The sequence below is a fragment of the Indicator indicator genome, chromosome 7 (assembly GCF_027791375.1).
Source record: "Indicator indicator isolate 239-I01 chromosome 7, UM_Iind_1.1, whole genome shotgun sequence".
Taxonomy (NCBI): Eukaryota; Metazoa; Chordata; class Aves; order Piciformes; family Indicatoridae; genus Indicator; species Indicator indicator.
In genome coordinates this window covers 26,966,259-26,991,401 of record NC_072016.1, presented here as the reverse complement: position 1 = coordinate 26,991,401, position 25,143 = coordinate 26,966,259, and the positions used below count along the sequence as shown (strand labels likewise).

At 39.5% G+C, this 25,143-nt stretch overlaps 1 protein-coding gene across 1 annotated transcript in view; it reads right to left on the bottom strand.

Annotated features, from left to right (window-relative positions):
• The window catches only part of GRID1 (glutamate ionotropic receptor delta type subunit 1), a 532,011-nt gene that overhangs the window by 12,284 nt on the left and 494,584 nt on the right, over nt 1-25,143 (bottom strand). The window contains exons 13-15 of the mRNA XM_054382279.1: nt 12,953-13,148; nt 6,813-6,979; nt 5,269-5,509 (exon numbers count right to left, since the gene is read on the bottom strand). Of these exons, the coding sequence (XP_054238254.1) occupies nt 5,269-5,509; nt 6,813-6,979; nt 12,953-13,148 (604 nt within the window). The remainder of the gene's footprint in view (nt 1-5,268; nt 5,510-6,812; nt 6,980-12,952; nt 13,149-25,143) is intronic.

The following is a 25,143-nucleotide window of genomic DNA, read 5'->3' as shown; positions in this document are numbered from 1 at the left end:
AGACAACCCTGATAGTGTCTTTCAAGAGTTATATTAACAATAAAAACCATCTAGAGGACATTTTAAGGAAAATGCAAAAATTATCAGTCCCCAGTAGAAAATTATCCTCTATAAGTGACTAATTTTCTTTGATATGAGGCTGCCCATTAATTCATTCTTAGGGAATGCATCATGTGCATGGTGAAAAATACGGGAATTCAATTTTCTTTCCATAAATAATATGATATTTTATCTATTATTCTAAGTTTTCATTGTTTAGGAGTACAGTATGTGGATGAACTATGAGTGCTCTATTAAAAGTTCTAAAGAGATCTCAAAAGTAATTATCTTCAAGGGGAACAATATATCATAATTTCTACACCACCAAATTTCAATAACTTTATCTGATTGCTCACTTATTCAAAAGGGACACTGAGTGACTGGACAGAGATTCCAGAATAAATATTCATTTCTTATTTCACAACTCCCCAATTTTCTGAAGCTCAAAGTCCAAAGATTAGGAATCAGTATTGCACGCTGAATAGCAGCCATGTAATTCAAGATTTTCACACACACAGATGTATGAGCTGCCTAAATTTCACTGTGGGTATAGGATAGATAAGTATTAACAACAGTTAGGAGAGGATGATGAAAGTGATGACCAAATTCCAACATTTCTGATGTAGAAAATAATAATGACATTTAAACGTTATTAGCTGTTTTTCCAGTTTTAAGAGATTACAAATTTGAGCCCCCTAACAGAAGAATGTGGCATGTTGTTGCAGCTATAATTTTTTTTCCTGATGTTGGGGCTAATCTTTCTTTCCTTAATCTAATAAGGATTAAATGAACAATTAAAAGGGTAGCATTGAAATTTTTACAGTAGAACTCATTAGAAACGTTTTTCATAAGTCTGCTTCAAATACAATAAAAATATCTTATGTCAACAGCCTGAAAAACAACCTAGCCTTCACTCTACTAGCAAGAAATTTCACTATTCCTTGATGATATAATTGTGAACCAATGGCAGCTCTCATTTGGGGAAAATAAAGTCCATCTTTCCTGAAGGTTTATCTTAATGAACTGACTTAATGGGTAGAAATAACACTAGTTTTTAAATTGAGTGGGGCAGAAATTCTCTGCAAGAGAACAATAAAAAAATATTCCAATTGGAAGATATGTCCATCTCCAGTCAAATCTCTTCCTATAAAAGGCTCTACAACTAGAAATCAGATTAATGGTCAAAATCCAAGTTATGCTATCAGGTTTCACAAGACAAGCCTCCTGTTCCTCCTAGTTGCATACTTAATGCTTTTCACACTCATTTTAATTAAGGGTTGTGATTCATACCACACAGACATCTCAAGTCCTTGAAAATCTCAATGTATTTGCTCAGGCTAGCCTGCATAAAAGCCAAAGGAATACCAAGTGGAAGAGAAAAAGACAACAAGCTGGTAAATATCAACACCTTAGCATCAGCTGAAAACATTTTCCCATGCTTATAAAGGCTGTACACATTCTTCCATCTACAGACTTCACAGAACCTCAACATACAAAATGGGAGTCTCTCAAAAAAAATCCTTTCTCTTTCTCTCCAGCAAGCTGCAGTTAGAGCCAGAACAATTGCGCATCCATCTTCCCAAAACCTCTTTTGTTTTTTAAATTGGCAGCTATTGGCATGATACAACCTACCAAGTGGGCCAAGACAAAGAGATGATGTCACAAAAAGGCTCCCCAAATTATGACAACTCATCATTCAATCCTGAATCCACTGTAGTTTTCTACAATGGATTTATAGAAGTCCTTAACAGGGTAAGGGTTACAGAAGCTAAACAATGCCCCCTTGTCCTTCCCCAAAGTGTTGCTTTCAGGCTGCAAGAAGCTCAGCCCCTTCTGTAATCCTCCACAAACTCTGCGCTTCACATAAATGGCTGAGAGACTATCGAGTTGCCACATTTTTTTTTCGCTGATACCACAACACTTGTGTTTTCACAAAGTTTTACCAAGAGTAGAAAGAATTCAGCAGCATGTCTTAAGTTTGCAGCTGTTACTGACCTAATGCCTTGGCTACCAGATGGAGCTAAGAGACAGTTATTATGGCTGTTGCTGTACAAATGCTAGATAAATACGTAGTGACAGAAATATCCTGAATACACTGAACCTGGAGATCAAATTCTTTCTGCTTTTGGTCCCTTAAGCAGTGTTCATCCACTGCTCCTGACTCAGAGGAGTCCCCAGGAGCTCCCTGCATCCCCAGATCCTGTTCTTTCCAAAGTTTTGAAACTTGGTTCTCCTAAATATATCACAAGTCTTTAGACAATCTACACCATCTCTCCTGAAACGTGGTTTCCTACCTTTATTACAGCAGCCATCAGCAATCCCATTTCAAACCTTCCTCCTCACTAGTAGTACACAAATATAACTGCGCTTCAATCTTCCTACATTCTTTCGCTAATTTATCTGAGTGAATGTTGTGGTCTGTGACCGGAGGCCCTCCTCCCAGTCCCAATGTGCCATCTGGTAGGGCCGGCGACCATTAACTGCTACCGAGCCGCCCTCGTACCTTCCCCCGCCTCACACAGGGCCCAGCGGCAGGGCCCAGCCTGCCGGCCTGCCCGCTTCTTGCTGCCTGCTGTCCAGCCCGGAAGGAGCGGCCGCAGCCCCCAGAAGAAGCCCCGGACCTGGGCAGCTGCCTCTGGGTCCAGGGTGGCGTTCAGCCTGCGCTTGCACAGTTAACGTGTCACAGTTAACGTGTCAGCAAGGGACCCCTGTGGAAACAGAGTTCAGGTGGTAACAACAACGTGGATGTGTCGTGCTCCAGGCCGGGAGCCCTGCAGATCCAGCCCAGTCATGACTCTATGGCTGTTGCTTTTCTCTCCAGCTGCTCTGACCTGATTCAAAGTGCTTCTAGCCTTTCCTTACACCCAGCTGTCCTTCTCAGGGACCCCTCATTATGTTCCATCCCACCTGTCTTACATACCTTCTCCTCCTGGACAGCTCAGCCTGTGAGCCCTCATCCTTATGCCTTTTCCCCAGAAACATGCACTTTCTCATTCAGCCTCAACACCTACTTTGTGCCAGGGCTCACGTTGTACCCTCTCTCTTGGCAGCACCCACAGCACTGACCTTTTTCTGAGCCTGTTCATGTGCACCATGCCGCAGCTTAATATGCTTCCTCCAACACTGAGTGGTTAAGCTCAAAGGGCAGACTCAGCCATGCACACAGGTGATCTTCACAAGTACATCTTTACTGTATAGGTAGTTTTAGTATGCTTTATAAGAAAAGAAAGCTTAGAAATATACCATTTTTTGTCATGGAAACTATGAAAGAGGACGTACAGAGCAAGCAACCCTAATCGAGAATTCACTGGAGGGAAGGGGTAGGAGTGGGAGAGGGATAGGAAGGGGAGAAAAGATGGGATGGGATAGGCAGGGATCTATAATAATTATTCTTCCAAATATAAAAAGAAAAGGGGATAGGCAAAAAGAAAATATTTAAATTCTGGAATACAGATATTTTTTAAAAGATGGAAACTGAGTATTTAAAAGTGAGCAATAAAAGAGTGAATTATTTCATCTTACCTATACAAAAGTGCCTCTAGGGCAGATTCTCATTGCTACAAAAATGCACAAGTGTGAGTCCCCGAGCATAGAGACGGGAACATGCTGCAGAGTATGGCAAGATGAATTCTTGTACTCACGCAGCATGAAGTGAAGACACTTCAGACAGCATCCCGGTCCCTGACTTTGTCAGGCTTTCACACAGGGCAGTGAACTGTCTACTGGTAGGGTTTAGGCCTCAGCAACGCAAATGAGCGGGGGTCTTCGGGGTTACAGTAAGAGTGACTTCTACAAGGCATCAGGGCAAAATGCTACGGTATTTAACCAAAAAGCAATTACATGTGCACTTCAGTTCATACAAAAGTTTCTTTACAAGCAGGAGTACCTACTCATGCTTTCCCTGTGCCTGCTTTTGGAGTGCTGCATTGTGCAAAAGGGAGACGTGCTTCATTTTACCAATATTTCTCTTTTACTATTGTAATTTGTGGAGCAACAGGCAAGTGACTTTGCACCTTTGTCCCACAAGCATGATACAGGTTTTTATCACCAAGCACTTGGTGGATGACTTCAAATGAGAGAAGCAAGAGAGAAGAACTCAATCTTCCTGATAAATATTTGACGACATTACAGACTGCAGCACATCACTTCAGGTCCCATTTGCTATAACTGCTTACAGGTGATAGGTCTGTCAATTAGCGTAGTGCTCCTGGCAACTTGAGAAACATAGATTGGAGTTGATGGGCTATGTACTATCTCCAGCTGCAGTGCAGCTCACTGCTATTATTTCCTTGTAACAAACATCTGTTCCAAGATGAAAGCACCTACAAATATCTCAGTGTCTCCAAAACTACAAGAGGTTAGTTTGTTAAACATTTAATCTAAACAAATACAGGCTTCAGGAAAGACAGATCTCAGTATGGACTGATTATTCTATCATAGCATTGCTAACTACAACTCACTGCTGTTGATGAAAACTTCAAACCCAAGAAATTTTCCTGTGTAGTTTCCTAACTAAAATACGTCATGTGAAGGCTGGTTTACACAGAAGCTCCTACTTTGAGAAATAAAACTGAGTTCAGAAGAAAGGAAGCATTTAAACAGTGTCATGGCAATATGGCTTATTCAGTCAATAACTAGATGTGTTATTTTAAATTGCTCATGTACCTCTTCAAACTCAGTCTAGGTCAGCTATGAAGGAAAACAGCTACCGACTGGCTGGCAGCTGCACAGCCTGTGCAGGATGGACATGGTTGTTACAGCTGATGGATAGGGTCTCATATCAGAGAAAACATTAGCACAGATGGCACAGGTGGGTGCCCGTAACTGGCCTCCTCATCACTCACAGCAGAGAGACTGAGGGCATGTTTCTGAACTACTCTCTTACCCCTAAAGGTGGTCTCTCCAGGTCAGGGTTGAGGCACATTGGTGGGGCAATGTGGGGAAGTTTGCACTGCTGCTGCCCATGCTGTATCTGCTCTATAAATAAATAGAGGACTTTAGTCTCCAGGGCTGTCAGTTTGGCACCTTCCATGTGCACAAAAGACACGCTTGTTTGTTTTTTTTATTTGTTTAGAAACAACCACCCAAAAAGTTATATGCAAAGCTTAGTATGGCAAATCAAAATAAATCACATTTATTGAGAGCACCTAAAATCCCACAACTTCCACTTGCTCTCTCTTTTGTTTGTGTTTTCTACTTTTAATTGTGATAAGAATAAAAGTTATGGACCTCTTTCGGTGTCTCTTGATGACAACGGTTGCTGTTCCACCACAACTCCAATGCTGCCACCAAGCAAGCAAGAAGAAGGCCTATTGCTAAAATGCAGAAAACGCCTGCAAAACTGTGAAGCTTGAGTGCCTTCCCATCTGTCTGTGCATTGGTATGGCTATTCAGGTCACAACGTCCCATCCGTGGCCACCATTTCTGTTTAAGAACATCCAAATCTCCACTTTCTTGCAACTCTAGGATCCTGTACAAATTTCAAAAGACAAGTATTATTTTTTTAATGATATCTTTTCATACCTTTTTTGTCTTCTCTCTATGTCACAGTACTGTAAAATCGGCCATTCCACAATTGAAAACTCCATCCCACCACCATAATGTAGTATTCTTCATCTGAAACTCCCTTATACCAGGATTTCTTTCTACTCAAAATAGCAGGTAAACTCCATTGAGTAACTTTTGAAAAAGAAAAGGCTGTCAAAATTCCACTGCATTGCAAAAAGCATTTCCAAGGAAACTCACCATATTGATTCGTCGTGGCTGGTCTTGCTACATTCAGCTGCAACAGCTGGTCCCTCTAGCAAAATTGTCAACCCACTCCACTGCTGTTCTCCCACGATAATTTCAAAATCATGTGAGACTAAACATGCTACTATTTGTGCACCACTTAATACAAATCTGTTTAAGCAGCAACCATCTCATTTACTTCAGCAAATGTAGTTTATTCAAAAAGATTTTGCTTCACCACTGTTACTTCATGCTTGAATTCCTGTGTTAACAGTTGCTAATTAATCATCGTTTTGTCTCTTGTGAAGTGTCCCTTCTCTCCATGAATGATTCATTTTGGATTTGGCTTGATAACTGTTTACTAACAATCCTTTTCTTGAGGCAGCTTTGTCTCTGGTTAGACAGCTGGAGCTTTACACCTTTTTATAAAGCAGGGGAGAGATGAGGAAATCTTGCTTCAGCTCCCTGTCTAGAGCAAAGCACCCACTCACCTTCTGCTAAGGCCACTCATGTCTGCACAACTGCATGTCTTCATTTCAGTGTACACATTCATTTTAAAACAGACATTTCTATCTGATAGCTCATAGATCACTAAATGCATAGTCTTGTAGTCTCATAGTTTGGCAATCCCATGCAACACTCAGCAATTTTTGTTTCCCTGTACCACTGTGGGTCTTTGAGATGTCTCTCCACCCTAAAGGATTAACCAGGGCATTATTACTTGATTACTGTAGGAAGCTTCTTAGTCATGAATCAAAGATCTCTCTTCAGTTTTTCCATGTTGCGCACACAAAGCTCTGAGGTCATCAATCTTTCTTCTGCCAAAGACAGTGCTGCCTGGAGGTGAGAAGCCACGTAACACTTCTAGTCCCCTCCTCCCTAAGCAGATGTACATGGAGTAGAAGTAGCAGCTTGGTTTAAGCTTGAACTCCTAACCACTCTGGTGTCACTTATTTGTTGTCCTTTACTCAACAATTGCCAAAATTAATGTCGTTGCTGGTTGTAGAATGGAATACCATAAAATGAGCTTTGTTTCAGCTTACCTCTGGGAGAAAAGATCTCTGTAGGGGCTTCCATGTTGGAGTGCTATGCCATATCCTTTACTGCTGATGCTATTTCCAATGACTGTCACAGAGCATTCATCATCTGTCAGTGCAGCATATTCCACCACTGTCACATCCCACAGGAAAGCATAGTTTCCTTTCTTTGCCTGTAAATACAACATAAACACAACACAATCTAAACTATACTACATTTCTAGATAGGACAAGCCCCAAGCAAACAAAGAAGCCCTGAGCTTGTCACTACTCCACGAGGGTATTTCAAGTTACAGTTTATTTGTAGACCTCCAACATCTTAGTATGTTTCTAACACAGTTCGCTCCCAGCAGTATGCGATCTATTTTGAACCTTGCTAAAATGTCTTCCATTTTAATAGGAATACATAGGATGACATAGCTGTAAGTGTAAGTGTAGTCAAAGGCTTGCATAAGAGGTTATTAATTGTAAATTAATGTTACTGCCTTAGCTGATGAACTTTGATGTATGTTTTGTAGGAAACATGGAATATGACCTGTTCCATATGTTCATGTAACTAGAGGGGTGCTGTGTGAGCACTACATAGTGCTTCCTAGTCACCACAATCACCAAAATGGTAACTTTGCATTTTTTTCATATAAACATGTACATAAACAAAGTCCCTTCTGAGAGCTCCGCTAGCCCTTGTAACAAAAGGCATGCTCTGAATTTAAAGAGTTCTCTCTCTTTTTTTTTTTTTCTCTTCAGAGGAAAGAAGAGTCACCAGCATCTCCTATTACCTCAAGTTTTAGGACAAATATTATTTGTTTTAGAATGCACCCATGCAAATGTCCTTAAATATCAGCCTTAATGTGGATTCAAACCAATGCCTGAAAGCAGTGCATGCAATGAATGTAAATCACTTAACATAAGATGCAGAAAACATCTCTGGACAGGGATTCAATAAAGAAAAAAATAATTATTGTGTTTGGTTAAAGTAATCATAGGTCTCCTAATATATTTAAGTAGTATGCTTTTTAAGTCTCTAGTGAACATACAGAGCACAATAGAAAGATGGGCTGGAACATCTAATGAGAATAAATTACTAGTCACGAATGTAGACCTCCAAGACTTTTTATTTAAATTTTGAGTGATTTCAGATCTTTCTTTAGGTCAGAACAAAACACAGCAGGGAATTGAAGTCTTGAGTATATTTTTTCATGGGAATGGAATCACCAAGCCCCCCCAGCAAGTGGCTGCAGATCTGACATGGAATCATCTCATCCTTTTGCATATTTTCCATCTTTGTGTATGCTCAGTTTTGAATTCACCTTTAAGCTTGTAAGTGTCCCTTCATTATTTTATTATATTGGATTCCTCAGTTGAACAATTAAGCATTTTTTACTTTACCATGCTTTGATATAAACCCCAGCTTTTTGATATCCCTCACAGTTTTTTAAATGCAACATTAAATCAAATGGATGGTTATCCTTTAGTGGATAGAATCCAGGGAAACAAAGATTAAAACTATGTTGTTTGGATTTTCTGTAAGCTACTTGGCCACAATCCCCCCCTTTCCCTCCCCCTTCCCTTTTATTTGCATCAAGGCAATCAAAGATCTCCAAATTCATTTGCTTCTGAGTTAAACCAGACCAAAATTGCTGCATCTTTTCTCTTTGGTAAGATTTAAATGAGCCTGTACCGACCACTTTTAAAACAATTTTTTATTAAGGGCATGCTATCATTGTGAACTGTCCCCACTTTCTCCTTTGCCATCTCCTTTGACGGTTCAGAGTAGCAGTAATTAATGCATATAGCCTCAGACAACTATTGCTGTACTAGTACAAAACATCATTAAAGACTGAACTACACTACAGGCCTTACAGGATGTATCCAAATAGGAGCCACAGGACTCTACTGTTAAACTCATTCATAGCTGATACAACTTATTAAACTAGCATGCTCATAAAAATATCTCCACTTCAATGTCACTGTATGAAACCGGATGAGAGATGTCTGCATTGCAATACTATTACCTGGCTGTCTACCTATACTGCCAAGGGTTAATACAAAGGGGTAAAGAATAAACAAGTCACTCTACTATATGCAATAGCCAAAAAAGGTTTCATAACCTGTCAACATAAGGATGAGTAAAAAGGTAAAGATGGCAAAGGAATGATTCCTTAAGGCATCTAGCCTACATTCAGCCAGGTGCCTACATTCTTACAGCCTGGAATACTGCATCCAGCTCTGGAGTCCTCAGTATTAGGACATGGATCTGACACAGTGGGTCCAAAGGAGGGCTGTGAAAATGATCTGGGGGCTGGAGCACCTCTCCTGTGAGGACAGGCTGAGGGAGCTGGGGCTTTTCAGCCCGGAGAAGAGAAGGCACTGGGAAGAACAAATAGTGGCCTTTCAGTACCTGAAGGGGGCCTACAAGAAGGCTGGAGAGGGACTGTATACAGTACCCCATAGCAATAGGATGAGGGGCAATGGTTTGAAATTAAAGAGCAGATTGAGATTGGATGTTAGGAACAAGTTCTTTACCATGACAGTAGGGGAACGCTGGAACAGGTTGCCCAGGGAGGTAGTTGAGGCCCCATCCCTGGAAATAATTCAAGGTCAGGCTTGACAAGGCTTTGAGCAACCTGATTTAGTGGAGGATGTCCCTGCTGACTTGCAGGGGGTTGGACTAGATAACCTTTGTAAGTCCCTTTCAACTCAAACAATTATATAATTCTGTGATTCTTGAAGACTAACATGTGCTTTTCATAGTTTTTGTTGCTGTTTTTTTTTCTATTCTTGTTCATCTGTAAATCATCTTTTTAAATTCACATTTTAGAAAAGAAAAAAGAGAGAAAAAACCCAATGGCATCTTGTCATACATTCCTCATCTTTTGCTCTGTAATACTTAAAGAACAGTCTTCCTCGAATACTTGATTTCAATCATAAGGCAATATCTACAGAACAATCACATTATTGAATATACTGCTCAAACCTCAGTTTTCTGTATGCAATTTTATACAGAAGAGCTCTTTACATGGTCTTTCAATTTTGGACAGGAGAGCCACAAAAAGTCTATTTTCTTGCATTTGCAATGTTGCTGTCCTAAGTAATGTCCTAGAAAGGTAAGCGGTCAGAAAACAAAGTATGCCCAGGCCTGTTCATATCAATTTTATACTTTTTATTACATAAATCATTCTATCCAGTGTCATGTTCATTTCATGGAAAGTTTCCTTATGACCAAATGTTTAGTTGCTGTCTAAATTCAGCATCCTTCGCATGTAAGATATGTTTACTTTTTTTATATCTTCACTAGGCAAGCAGTAAAAGCCAAATTAAATCAAACTGATTCTTGTTTTGAACCAAAAATCAACCCAAAAATTTCAAGTCTAGTTTAAATTTTCTATTTTTGTCACATGAAAGAATGCATGTGTGCATACTCCTTAGCTTCCAGGCCAGAGGGGTAGTGGAGGTCAGAAGACCCCAATGTGGGGTAGGAATAGAAGGATAAATAGGAGGATTTTTCAATCTGCAATGATCACTTTCAACTGCTTTGCATGTAGGACAACTTCCTCACACCAGCTCTGAAACATCGTTCTGCCACTGACATGACTTTGCAGTGCATTAACGCTCTCTAGGTGACTCTTTCAGTGTCACAAAAGCTGTGCACTGACAATGGGAGATGGTCCCTGTGGCCACAGGGGACTGTATTGTGTCTGAAAAGTCACCTCTGCCATGGCAACTAAATGCCACACAAGTTTTCAGGACTTTCTTCCATTACTGTCCTTTTGTTTTCAGGCAGTCAAAGGGAGTAGGAAAATCTGCAAGTGACGTGAATAGAACAGAAGCAAACATTTGAAATACCTGCTTGCACCATAAATAAGCAGCACTCCCCTGTTTTGCATTGAAGCAATATTGATCTGTAACTGCAACCGAACTATGATGTTGGAAGGGGAGGAAGGGTAGTAGCGATATTTTTTTACATTGCGTTGGCCAAGTCCTTATTCAGAAAAATATCTTCAAGATCTTTTTATACTAGAGAGATTTAGATGTCCCATTTCCTGTAAGATAGATTTTTAAGGTATATTTACATCTCTTTCATGCAGCAGTATGTGTTTATGGATGGAAAGTCCCATTTCCTTAGCTGACGTCAATTCTCCTTTAGAAAAAACAGACTTTCTAGATGTAACACTTGACATGGAAAACTTGCCTGTTTATTCAGAGAACTCAATGAGCTAGGAAGAGTGACATTAAAACTGCAGTTTAGTTGACAATATTATTAAACATTAAGCCAAATCCGTATAGGGGTCTAATCAAATAGCAGCCTTGGTCAGCTTTGGGGGGTTGAAGTTAATTTGGTTATTGTTTATGTTACCTGAACGACCTGATCAAGTTATATAAAAATTATCCTGCAATACTGAAATCAAACTATATATGAAAAGTTACTATCGAATTAATAGGATGGAGCTGCTAGCTCCATGCAGGCATATAACTGGTATTCTAAACAGCCTGCCAATATGCAGTTACATTTCTGGCTTAGGCATATCATGCAGTAGGTTTACAGAATAAGAGTATTTACAATCTCATGCCTAAAGAGCATACACTAATGTAAGAATGGTAAAAAAGGGAAACAAAGTAAATCACTGTGCATTTTTCTAAGGTATACTGTTGTATTAATGGTTTTAATGCTAGGGGATATAGAAAGGTACTTAATACCCTTATTCCTACCTCCTTTAACTGCTAACCAAGACTCTCAAAATAAGGGCAACATTTTCTTAAGGTGCTGAGCAGATTAAAAAAAATAATACTGCACAGCCTTTGCTACTGCCAGAGCTCTATCTTGTACCAAGGCAGAAAGGCTATTTGAGCTGAGAGCAGAGGGTTTTAGGAAAGCTCAGCTGGGAGACTGAGGAAAAAGCAGGGTGAACCAAAACTATTGACTAAATACTCCTGTGCTGAAATGACACAAGAGTGTTTGGATAAGGATTTTGTCCAAAAGTCACACAAACATTTGGCGATGCTATGTTATAGGACTTTGATTCAGGAAATAGGGTGGCCTGTGTTACTGTGTTTACCCCCGTTACAACACTGTAAAAACCAGTAAATTTTGGATGTTTTCCCTTTAACTGTTTAGAGAAGGTTTCAAAGATTCAAACAACTAAGAAACTCAGGCCTCAACAATTGCATTATTTCCCACTTAAAAAGCATAAGGAACTAGTCATATATCTATTCAGAATCAGCGTTTCACTGACAGCAGAGTAACTCTGATCAAACAATCACTGTATTAATAACAGCTGTTAGCTTGCTTTATGAAAAAAATCAAGTGACAAATAAAGAGTTGGGTTTTTTCACTAAAGGAGCAGTACATTAAGCTTTCACCAAGTCTGCAGCTCTTCTGCCATAACGTACTCCTGGCCACGTGTTTTGATGTTATTTACTATTTGGTTTTGCTCTGCCACAAGACAGGAAGGAGAAAAGAGAGGCAGAATTAAGAGTCAGAAAGTGTGGATGTTTGTATTTGCATGATCTGAACCAGGGCTGTTTATCACAAGACTTGGCACAATGATGTAGGATCTCAAACTGTCTATACATCAGTCCTTAAATCCCACATCAATGGTCAGTTTCATGAAAAAAAAAAAAAAGTGTATTCATACCTGAGGGGAAGAAAAGTTAGGTGAAAGCACAGTGACATATGAAAGAGTTTGGAATAAACAGAAGAAAATCTTGCATTAAATTTATTCTCTAAGATGAATGAGTATATGTTCAGTCAATCCTTTGATTCTTATGCATGTTTCCAATAAGCTCAATTCAACTCAGAAAAGAACCCACTCAGCAAAGCAAAGGACAAGAGTCAGTAGCTGAATCATGTAAAGAATGATATTCAAAATGGTAAATAAACTGAGAAACCTTATGGCCAAATCCAAAGAAGGATTTATGTGCTGAAGACTTAGGGAGACCTAAGATACTTAAATTCAAAACCATAACCCCAAAATAATGAGTCTTATCTGCCACTGAGTTAATAAAAAAGGAATTTCAGATGTGGATTTTAATTTTTTTTTAATGACTATATATCTGCTTTCCTCTGACTTAACATTATAAACTACATGCAAACAACATGGATACAGAACAAAAATTAAATTAAAACCCTTGTGATCCAGTCTTACCTTCCTGATACCTTCAGAAGGGTTCGATACACAATTATCTGCCCCATTGTTCTTACTGATAGTCCTCCACAGTTCAGCAAATGTGTTATCCTGCTCCAGTGGGTTGGTCCCTTTTGCTTTAAAGTATTCGTACACTGCTGAGTCCCTGACTGTACCGTAAGATATATCCATTTGTTTGGACAGATCCTGAAATGTTCTGAAATTCAAGTGATATTGAGATATTATTATTGCATAGTACATTACCAAAATTTCATTCATTAAACGGTTCCTTTCTATGTATGTCAGAAATCACTTACCTTCACCGAGTAACATTTGCAGGACCTTATTCCTCATCATAAAAGAAAATCAAGGAATAAATTGATTGTATTGAGAACATACGAATTTAACTATACTCAAGCTCTTTTTCACTCCAGTAAAGAATATTTTTGGACAGATATCATTCATGTAATATATTACTATGCCAAGTTTGCCCAAAAGCATCATGCAACAAAGACCAAGCATAAGTAAACCTCAGATTATAAATGTAAATTTACAGGCTCGTCAGCATCTCCAGAAACACCTTGCAGAATTCAGTGGAACTAGTTTGCAGTTATACCAATGCTCCCCGTGTCTCCAAATCAATACGACTGTTTTAAACAAGTAAATAAAAGTCTTGCTTCCAATTTCCACCAAGTCTCTCGCTCTCTCTCTTTTCACAGCCTCTGGTAGAACAGGCATTTTTCATTCACACACAGGCCAAACTTTCATTTACTCATCATACCACTCTGAAAGTGTAAATGGGCCTCAACATGAGTGGCTGTGAATGCGCCATTTATTTTCAAATTGTACAGAATGTAATTCACTCCTGTTTTACAGCCTCTCCTGCACAGAAAGGTGCAAATCACTGACTTCATCAATGAAACCAGGCCAAGTTTCTAAACACTTAAGAACATCACTGCCATAAGAAAATTTTACCATTCAACCACTGACCACCATATGTGGCAGTAGGGACCAAACTAGTCATAAATAGTGGTTTATTTTATATTCTCTGGATGTATAACGTCACATAATAACAAAGACATGCTTCTGTTAGGACCAACTGAATAAAGCTGTTTGAGACGGGTCAGACTAAACCAACTCTCCCACCCCTACCCATTTCTTTTTCCCAAAAAACAACCTTTCAGAAAAAGAGAAACAATAATTCTCCTCAAATCATCTGAAAGGCACCACATACGTCACCTCACACCTGCCTCCAGCTCCTGGAACCACAAAAGCAAAACATTTGGTCTTGCAGCTCTCTCACAAAAAAATTATTTACAATGCTCCTGAGGAGCCTTCCCTTGGCCTATGAGCTGAAATTGTTTTCCACAGCTAAAGACTTGTTATAGATAACATTTTTCTACCATCCTCTACCCTGTTTCACTGGTGAGTGCCACTGCTTACACCTCACATCCCTGTAAGATTCCCTGCAGCAGTTTTAAAGCAAAGCACTCTGGGCTTATAGACAACACTATGTAAAAATATATAGAAAACTCTTCCATCTTCTCCATCATGTCACCTCCAGGCCTCCCAAGACTGGCTCTGAGGGGGCCCCTTTGCCAGGACACACCATGTGGTAATCCTGCCCACTCTGTTCCCAGGACTGTAGCTCAGCAGGGATTGCCTCTCCCATGCCTGCCAAAACTCTTAAAACTCACAAGCTGCTTCAGACAGTTTAAGTGGTTTAAGTTCTTAAATTGTGTTAAGGACTTTTTATCATTTTAAGCTGTTAAGCAGCTTGAAGCAAGACTGTGTGAACGATTTTTCTCTATGCACATTGAACTTGTGGATTCAGACTAATTCTGGGAGTTACATCAAACTCCAAACCTCCCATTATTTCTCTATCTCTGTATATGGCACTTTGGTAAAATACAAAATGAACACCCCGAAGGTTGCTAGAAATTAAAAATTCTAATGAAAAAGTAGGGAATTTATGTCAGTTTTTTCCTCTCTTTGTTTAAGAATCCCCAAAGTTATGTTCTCCAAAATGCTTCCTGTATATTTCATTGAACAGAACTATTTTTCCTCCAGTCTTGATCTAAATGATTACAGGTTACATTTGGTTCTGATTTTTTTTTTTTAATAGCATTCACCATACCTCACAGAATTGTTTATATCCTGGAGATGGATTATCTGGCTGTTAAAAGACACATTTCTATCTTTTCTATGTACAAATGACAAAGAATGGTACTGAATACACACAGGAGGGTTTCTGTGGCAACCTTCTTAACACCAGGATTTGGTGTATTTAGAGTATATGTTTGGTATAAGCACAGAAGTAGGAACGTGTTTAGCTACTGTTCTTTAACACAGCTTTCAGGTGATATCTTTAAAAATTCCTACTGCTCTTGCTGCCATTCCATTTGAAAGTTTGAACACAAGAGTTTGGTAATTAAAATCAAAGTAATTAAACCTGCAGTTTTAATAATGTCGGTATTTTCTTGACCAATTCTACTGCCTCTGCTGCTGTGGAAGCTTTTTGTTAGAAATATGTGCTTTTTTGTTTTAGCTAAACTGCACTTTATTGGCAATCAGTACTTTTGCTTTAGCTAAATTACATTTTATTGACAATCAGTACTGTCCAAAAGCACAGTACATGTTGCTTTCCAAGGGCACAGTGCACAAATTCAGGGTTTAAATCAAGTGCTTTGCAATAAATAGATAATCAGTACTGGTGGCAGGGAGGGAAGCACAGCCTTTGCCTGGGTGTGGTAAGTCAACTGCTGCAGAATTTCTTTGCGAGAGATAAGGTGTAGTATTGTGTGTCCTCAGGATTACAGGTGCTTTTCTTGCAGTGCCCTGTTTGATAAATCACAAGAACAGCCACTGCCACAGGAAATTATCCATGCACCACCTTTCGAAATATCCTCCCTCTGAGAAGGGAGATGGTTGTCAAAGGATTCAGTGAGTGGCACAGTAGGTAACCAACTTTGTGAGCAGTCCCTGTAGAATAAATTTGGAAAGATGGTGTTTGAGTGAGAAGATAAACTTATGGCTTTACCAAATGCACTGCTTAATCAAACACTCATCTCAGAAATTATCCTGACAGGGAGTGGCCTAGATCACAGTTCTTATTTTGTATAAAAAAAAAGTCTGTACTATATTTCTGCACTGAAAGGTGAGGCAATGTTCCACATCTCCATGGACAGAGAGGTGGTCAAAATATCTGGGCATGGCAGATACAGTCACATATATAAAAGATACTGAACAGAGATTAGTACTTCCAGGCTTTTAGTTGGTGAATTAAGATAATCACATGCACAGTTTTTAAACGCTGTTCTTTGAATTCCTTCAGATCTGCCATTGCTAGACAAAATGATTCACTGCTACATTTTGCCTACTGGTTGTATCTTGCAACTGTGTCATTCTTTAAAGGCAGCTGCTCTCATCATTCTTAAACTTTCTTTTTATAAACCATTATCCACACCCATTTTCTTTAACCATTGAAATTCTTGTCTCACTTTCCTATGGCAAGGATTTCATGCATTTAATACATAAAGTTATTTGCAATAAAAATGTGTAGCATAACAAGATGCCCCATTAACCTTACATCCTCAGTTATTTCATCTCACAACTCATTAAGGGCTCCCCATAAGTGTGATTAAAGATAAAGCTAGTAAAGCAGAAACAGCCAGTGTTCTTCAATTACAGCTGTAGGAGCTGAACTTCAATTTGTAGATAAATACATCCACTCCATGACTGCTATAATAAACAAGTACATGTAAACTAATTGATTTAAGCAAAAGTATCTGTGGCAAATCTAAACAAAAATGCTTTCTTTTAAAACTGTATTACCAGCCAAAATATTTAATGCATTTAGTTATGCCTACTAGATAAATGCAACAATTGATGCATAATTTTCAGTGGAGTTGCAATTACTTCATGTAGCATCAGCTGAAAACTGGACTCTCTGCTTGTTTTATTTTTTAGAAACATATTGACATAGCCCATACACTGCAGAACAAACAGTCAGACAATAACTGTACCAGCATTTATAATTAGACCATTAGAAATAGTTGCCAGAATAACAATATTGGTTAAGTTACACTTTTTGAAAATGCTTTCTTACTAGTGAAAGACTCATGTAACTGCAGATACATAAACTAAAAGTATACTTCCATTATAGGTTTATTTTACTCTGGAACTGCTATAAAGCCAAGACTTTCTGAGAAATAATATGAATTAACAAAAAAAAAAAAAAAAAAAAAAAGGATAAACAGAGTCCTGTTATTTCTACAATTAAAAAAATTACAGGGAGGATTTTTCTGTTTTTTTTCATAGCAAATTTTTTGTTAATTAAAAGAAGATCTTTTAAACAAAATGACAGTTAAAAAATACTGGATTATTGAGTTTTTCCTCATCCTTATTGTTAATTTTTTAAAAAAATGTGTAGCAAGCTGCACATCTGGACTACTGTGTGTAACGTCTCTTACTGTAAAGAGGACAATAGTCTCTTCAGCACCATGATGATCTTTTGCACCATAGTAATTAATGTAGGTTTTTATCTTGGCTTTAACATGAGAAAAACCATAATGGGAAAATTTTGACAACTCCTTGATTTAGTGGTAGTTTCTTCTTAGTCTTCACAGGTACCCATTTTCTGACACTATAAAACTGGAGATTTTCCCAGTCTGTTATTACTTATGGAAAACCAATATTTCAACAATACAGAATCCACAGTATTATTTCTAAATCATGCAAGATGTTTCATGCTTAGCTCCCGTTTCTTTATTTGTGTGGATAAAATTAGGAATAATAAAGCTTAAGATCAGATATACAAGTAGTGATCAGCACTCTACCTTTGTTCTTACACATTGTGAGTACACTTCAGAGTAACCTCTCCCTTCACAGCACTGTGCATTTTGTCAAATGATATGATATAAAAAATTCCTTTCAACTAAAATTAACTTTCCTAATGAATATTAATTCCTAAGTAATATGCAGACTGTAAAATACATTTATTGCTTTTTCCATATTCAGCAGAGAAAGCTATGTTCTTCTTTTACCCAAGGAAACCAGTACTCAGAAATTTTTGCTTAATGCAGCATAATATTTTAAGTGATGGCTGCTCTCAAGATAAAGGGTTTCAGAGATGGTAAGATTTTTTTAAACTGCTCTGCCTAGATCATAGAATCATGGAATCATTAAGGTTGGAAAAGACTTCTAAGATCATCAAGTCCAACCATCAACCCAACACTACCATGACCACTATGTCCTGATGTGCCACATCTACACGTTTCTTAAACACCTCCAGGGATGGTGACTCCACCACTTCCCTGGCCAGCTTGTTCCTATGACCACTCTTACAGCAAAAAAAAAAATTTCCTAATATCCAATATAAAGCTCCCCTGGTGCAACTTGTGGCCATTTTCCCTAGGAAATGCATGGCTAGGAATTCGTGTCTTCTACAGAATTAAACACAAGTGCAGTTTCTAACTAGGACGTTTTCTCAGCAGAGAGGGAAATACATGTTTTATGAATTAGGAATAAAGTAAACCCACTAAACTTTTCAGTAAAAATAAAAGTAGCTGAACTGATTTGACAACGCTTTACCACAAGTATAAGACTGAGAAACACCTATGAGCTGAACCCTAGAAAATAAAATCCTTTCTGAAAAAAGATTTAGCTGATAAAGTTATCACCAGTGGAAAGCAATGAGGTGGAAGGGGATTCTTCCTACTGTGAACTGCAGAAAAGCGTTCATATTTTGAGATACAAAGTTGCTCAGAACTACACTCTCCATGGAAGTATTTGCCAAGACAATTAGAACAAATAAGAAAATGGTGTTTATTGTTGGTACCTTATCAGTCCACCCACTGAAAGATAGACTTGGAAGCCAAGCAAGCTTTGTAGGGTCAGCTTCTCATTAGTACATGTCTCCAGTGAGGAAATAGCCTGCAAAGCTGAATCAACGTTGTGGATGGTATTATGGTGGTAGGGATAATTTCCTCATGAGCAAAAGATCTTTCTGTGCAGAATCTGAGTCCTGACCTGAGTCCTGCTTGTTGCTTATATCTGTTTGTGAAGCAGCAAAAGATTTGAGCCTTAGTCTGGTATTCACAGATGAACAATCAGATATCCAGTTTTATTTAAAGTAGAACATGGCTTAAGACATTGGAAACTGAGTTCAAAGTTCCAAATAAAAATATTCTCTAGACTAGTATACCCAAACTAAATAGTTTAACAGCTTAAAGACCAGGGGAAAAAAGAATTAAAAATCCAGCTGTTATGGATATAAATTGCCACTAGGGGATGATAGTCTCATTGACTCGGAAACCAGAGAAAAGTTACGCTGTCTTACTGAATCCAAGTTACAAAAGAACAATTCCACTTAAAAATGGAAGAAAGAACACCAGCTAGTGCCCCTAAACATTACCAATACTTAATAAGCCCTCAGTTATACTGGAAAGAGCAAAGTGTTAGCTGAATAATGAGATAACATTAGATTTTACTGATCTTTAGCACCTGCAGCCTAAGAAGTAAACACTCATTCAATAAAAAAAGGACAAACCAAAAACAAACCAAAAAGCCCACAAACCAACAAACAGACAAAAACCAAACAAAAAACAACCCCAAAAGCCCAACCAACAACAACACAAACCAAACCAAACCTCCTCCCCAAACAACCCACAAAAGTATTACTATGTATTTCTACACATTTCCAACATTTGTTCCATGCCTTTCCAGGAATGGTACTACTGTGTACTGAGCTGGATGTAAGATACATAAACTACTTCCAGTACGCAGACACGATATGGAAGGGAGTAGAAGAATCCAGTCTGTAAATACCTGGCTCCAAACTGGTGCTAGAGACAGGGCTTTGGGTTCTTTGATAATGACTGGTTTTGTAGGACACCAGGCTGGATGCTAGTATGTGGGAGAAGCTTATTTTGCAGCGGTAAAAGGATTCTAGGACAAGAACTAGGAGGGCTCATTCACAAAGCTTTAAACTAGAGTTGAAAGGGGATGGGGCTGTTGCTGGGCTTGCACCAGTGGGACAGTGTTCTCATATTAATGTGGACCAGAAGGAGACCCACCCCCCCAGGGTAGAATTGGTGTGCTCAGCTCGCTCCCTGCACTGTCTGCACACCAACGCAGGCAGCATGGGGAATAAACAGGAGTTAGAAACCCATGTGCAGCCAAGGGGTTATGATCTAATGTCAATTACAGAGACATGGTGGGATAGCTCACATGACTGGAATGTGGTCATGGATGGCTATGTCCTTTTTAGGAAAGACAGGTCAACAAAGCGAGGCGGTGGAGTTACTCTCCAAGAGAGCACCTAGAATGTGTTGAGTTCAGCCCAGGGGTGGATAAGGGGCGAGTTGAGAGCTTGTGGGTGCGAATTAAGAGGCAGGCTGGCATGGGTGACACTGGTGTGGGTGTTTATTACAGACCACCTATCAGGATGATGAAGTCGATGAGGCCTTCTATAGACAGCTGACAGTAGCCTCACAATCATGGGCCCTGGTTACCATGGAGGACTTTAACTACTCAGTTATTTGCTGGAAGGCCTACACAGCCAGCCAGCCAGCCACAGACCAGGAGGCTCTTCCAGAGCATTGATGATAATTTCTTGATGCAAATGGCTGAGGAACCAACTAGGAGCGGAGCGTTACTGGACCTGATACTCACCAACAAGGAGGGACTGGTTGAAGCAGTGACCATTGAGGGCAGCCTTGGCTGCAGTGACCACAAGATAGTGGAGTTCAGGTTCTTGTGCGATAAGAACAAACTATCAAGCAGGACTACAACATTGGATTTCAGCAGGTCCAACTTTGACCTTTTCAGGCATTTGCTAAGGGAAATCTCACAGGAGAGGGTACCAGAAGGCAAAGGGGTCCAAGACAGTTGGTTAACATTCAAGGACCTCTTCTTCCAAGCTCAAGATCAGAGCATCCCAAAGAGTAGGAAATCCAGAAAGGAAGCCAGGAGACCCGAATGGTTAAGCAGGGAACTGCTAAGCAAAATCAGGTGGAAGAAGAGAGTCCAGAGATCATGGAAGGAGGAACTGGCTGCTTGGGAGGAATATAAGACAGTTGTCAGAGGATGTAGGGAGGCTACTAGGAAGGCTAAGGCCTCCTTGGAACTCAGCCTTGCGAGGGAGGTCAATGACAACAGAAAGGGCTTCTTCAAATACACCACAAGAAAAGCTAACACCAGAGGCAATGAAGGTCCACTGCTGAATGAGGTGGGTGCCTTGATGACAGAGGACACAGAGAAGCAGAGTTGCTAAATGCCTTCTTTGTCTCTGTCTACAGCGCTGGAGAAGCTGCCATTAGGAGCCCAAGGCCCCTGAGGCCCCAGAGAAAGACAGGACAAAGGAGAAATTTTCCTTGGTTCATGAGGACTGGGTTAGAGAACAGTCAAGTCATCTGGGCATCCATAACTCCATGGGTCCTGAAGGGATGTGCCCAAGGCTGCTGAGGGAGGTGGTGGAGGTCATTGCCAGACCACTCCCCATCACCTTTGGTAAGTCATGGCAGACAGGAGAGGTGTCTGGGGACAGGAGGAGGGCAAAAGTCACTCCAGTCTTCAAAAAGGGTAAGAAGGAGAACCCCGGTAACTATAGACCTGTCAGTCTCACCTCCATCCCTGGAAAGGTGACAGAGCAACTTATCCTCAGCACTGTCCTTAGGGATATCAAGGACAAGACAGTTATTTGGAGCAGTCAACATGGTTTTACCAAGGGGAAGTCATGTCTGACCAACCTGATAGCCTTTTATGAGGACATAACCAGGTGGAGAGATGATGGTAGAGCAGTGGATATGGTTTAGTTTGATTTCAGTAAAGCATTTGACACTGTCTCCCACAGCATCCTTGCAGCTAAGCTGAGGCAGTTTGGTCTGGATGATCAGGAAGTCAGGTGAGACCAGTGCTGTTCAATATATTCTAAGACTAAGGGGTGACCTCATTCATGTTTATAAATACATAAAGGGTGAGTGCCAAGAGGATGGAGCCAGGCTCTTCTCAGTGATGCTCAATAACAGGACAAGGGGCAATGGGTGGAAGTTGAGGCATAGGAAGTTCCATGGAAACAGGAAGAAGAATTATCTCACTGCGAAGGTGACAGAACACTGGAACAGGCTGCCCAGGGGGGTTGTGGAGTTCCCCTCTCTGGAGATATTCAAGACCCACCTGGATTAGTTCCTGTGTGATCTGGTATAGGTGATCCTGCTCTAGCAGGGGGGTTGGACTGGATGATCTCTTGAGGTCCCTTCCAGCCCCTAACATTCTGTGGTTCTGTGGAAAGACTGGCCAATTTAAATATTATTCTTAGTGAGTTTAATAAAATTGTTCAAAGTACTGTTATAATGGCAGTAGCTTTGGAACAGAGGGCATTAAAATGAAAGCAAGTGTATCTCCACATCTAATAATCTTAGACTTCAGAAAAATTAGATCCTTGGTTTTAATTTGTGCATCTCTTTGACTTACACTGAAATTATGGATAATAAAGCTGAGCTCTTAGATCAATCATTACATTGCCAGCTTCACGATAATGACATGATTAAATTCTCCATTGTTCCATTGCACTGCAAATCAAGTCACTTTAATGCTCTTTATTCTGTCTCAATGCAGCGATGTGCAAATACACTAAGCCAAATCTTAACTTCACTGATGGAGGTATCCAGCTGATACTAGCAGCAGTTCTTGCATGCTTAGTATACTCTTAGCAGGATCAAATCCTTCACCAGAAAATATATCATCCTATAGTTCGTACAAAATTCATTTCATTGGCTGTCCATGAAAAATACCATTTGCTTTAAACAAAAGCCTTAACAGAAACTCATGGGGAGGTTCTACAAGGGAAGCCATAAGCACTGACAGATTAAACTACATTGAATCAATGCAGTTGCAGCCATTCACACCAGGACTAAACATTTCCAACTCATAGAAGGAGACAAACAGTGCAGTTAGTGCTATATATGTGCTTGCCATCAGTGGAGCAGGAACAGCTGTTATATGTGACTTCAAAGAAGCAGGGACTTTCCTCCAGTGGAAAAAACCAATCAATTGGCATATGTCACAGAACATGTTGCCATGCCAACTACATACTTTTACTACATTTAAAACAAACAGTGATTGAACTCTTCAGCAGGTAAGGGCACTGCAGCAGATGTTTTCATGACAATAATGGTCAATTACTGTCAGTGCGGTGACATCTGTGAGCCCTTGTCTGGACTGGGACTCATTGCCTTCTATTAGGTGCAACCAAAATATAACATTCAGTTATGGATTCACTGGGGGAAGAAAGCTAAAGCTGGCTTTATTTCTGCCACAGGAGGACGGGATTTGCTACATGCCCCCTGTGCCACGTAACAGCAACAGTTCTGCTGCTTCCAGAGTAAGATCAGGACAGTCTGTCTCTGCTGCCCTGAAAAAGTTCCTTTTTTAGGGTACCTAGCACAGCTAACGGGTAGGCCAGTACTGCTGAGGTCAGTGAAACTGTTCATGCACACAAAAGCACATGCTTATATGTTCTAAGGATAGGAGACAAAAGTATAAACAGTAAGAAAACGGCAAAACAAAACAGCCAAATAATATGTACACAAAGTACTAGAAGCACAGAACTTGTACAACCTCCACAAGGATTTCATTTCTGTGAAACAACTTCCACTAGCTTCAGTTCCTACATGGAAGGGCAAAAAAAAACTAAACTAAAACATCTCCTAAATTCCCTTTACAATAACAATGTCACTGCAGAAGAGATTTCACTGAGATTTAATTCCTGCAATTAAGTTTCTAAAGACAGGAACAAGCAGTATGTTTATATCCACTGAAATGCAAAGACAGTTGAGCTATTAACAGATGATACACTGTCATGTTTATGATTTTAATAGTAATTAAGTGCTAGCTACACACCATTGTATTGGCAAAACATTTGTAATCTTTGTGTACTTTCTAAGAGTCTAAGATGCAGCAGAAATAAGCTATGTTACTGTCACCTGAAATCTCTCTTTTGCTTTACTAATCTCTGAACAATCTGGAGCATTTTTGCTAAAGACAAAGGGAGGGGAATGTAAGACAAAGATCCCTTCAATAAAGCTGTGTCCCATTGGTCACAGAATTACTTAATATCTTCCAGTGGTTTATATATAGGAAACATGCCCATTTAAAATTAAAAAAGAAACCAAAATCAGAACTTAAAAGTTTTTCTGGCTGTAAGACTCAAATTTGGATCCAAAAATCAAACTGGATTCTCATCATCATCAGTAAAACAGGTTGTTCTGTAAACAAAATTAGACCTCTGGTTATTCCTATCCATTGCTATTTCTAAACGATGCCCTTAGGACCATCTTGGCAACTCCAATCATCTGCAGTGATCTGTGCAAGTGCGATGCGACTTGTCATGGATAGTAGAAGTTTATTTTGCCTAGAGCTGCCACTGGCTCTGTTCCAGCACTGCACATAAAGAAATCTGTTAAACAGCTAGAAATAAGCTAAACATCTCTTGATTGCCAGTCCAATGCTTCTAACTATACTTCCAACCCTCCTCTTCTCCAAACCTCCTCTAGGCAGTAAGAGCAGAAGTCACTTAGATTGCTGAATTTTCCTTTTTTTTTTTTTTTTTTGTGTGTGTGTGTGATTATCTGTAATAAATATTTTCTTTCTGAATGTCCTATATTTTCTGCATCATTATCATATAGTAAAGAAACCATGATGGCCCTTATGGTAGAAGTTATGAAAAAAGACTGAAAATTGGATTGAAGTTATGAATTGACAGAATGACTGAAAACATTTCTAAAAACAACCAATAGTGCAACAAATAACTCCATTAATAGTGGTAGCAATGGAAGACTTACATCTTGAAACTGGATCCATTGATGCCCCATAGCTTATGATGTCTGGATGAAGTTTGTCTCATGGCTGGGCATTTATGATCACATATGAGTTTATCTGATGCCTAATTGAGGAACTTATGTCAGAAGGCAGTCTTTCTTTTATATTTACAAAGGAAGTTTTACAGGACCCCTCTTCACCACACCTTTTTTCCATATTTCTAACAAAACAATTTGAGGCCTCTCAATCCATGGACATTTTGTTGCTGGAGTGTGTCCAGAGAATGGGCAACAAAGCTTATGAAAGGTCTAGAGAACAAATCTTATAAGGAATGGCTGAAGGAACTGGGATTGTTTAGTCTGGAGAGAGGAGGCTGAGGGGAGACCTCATTC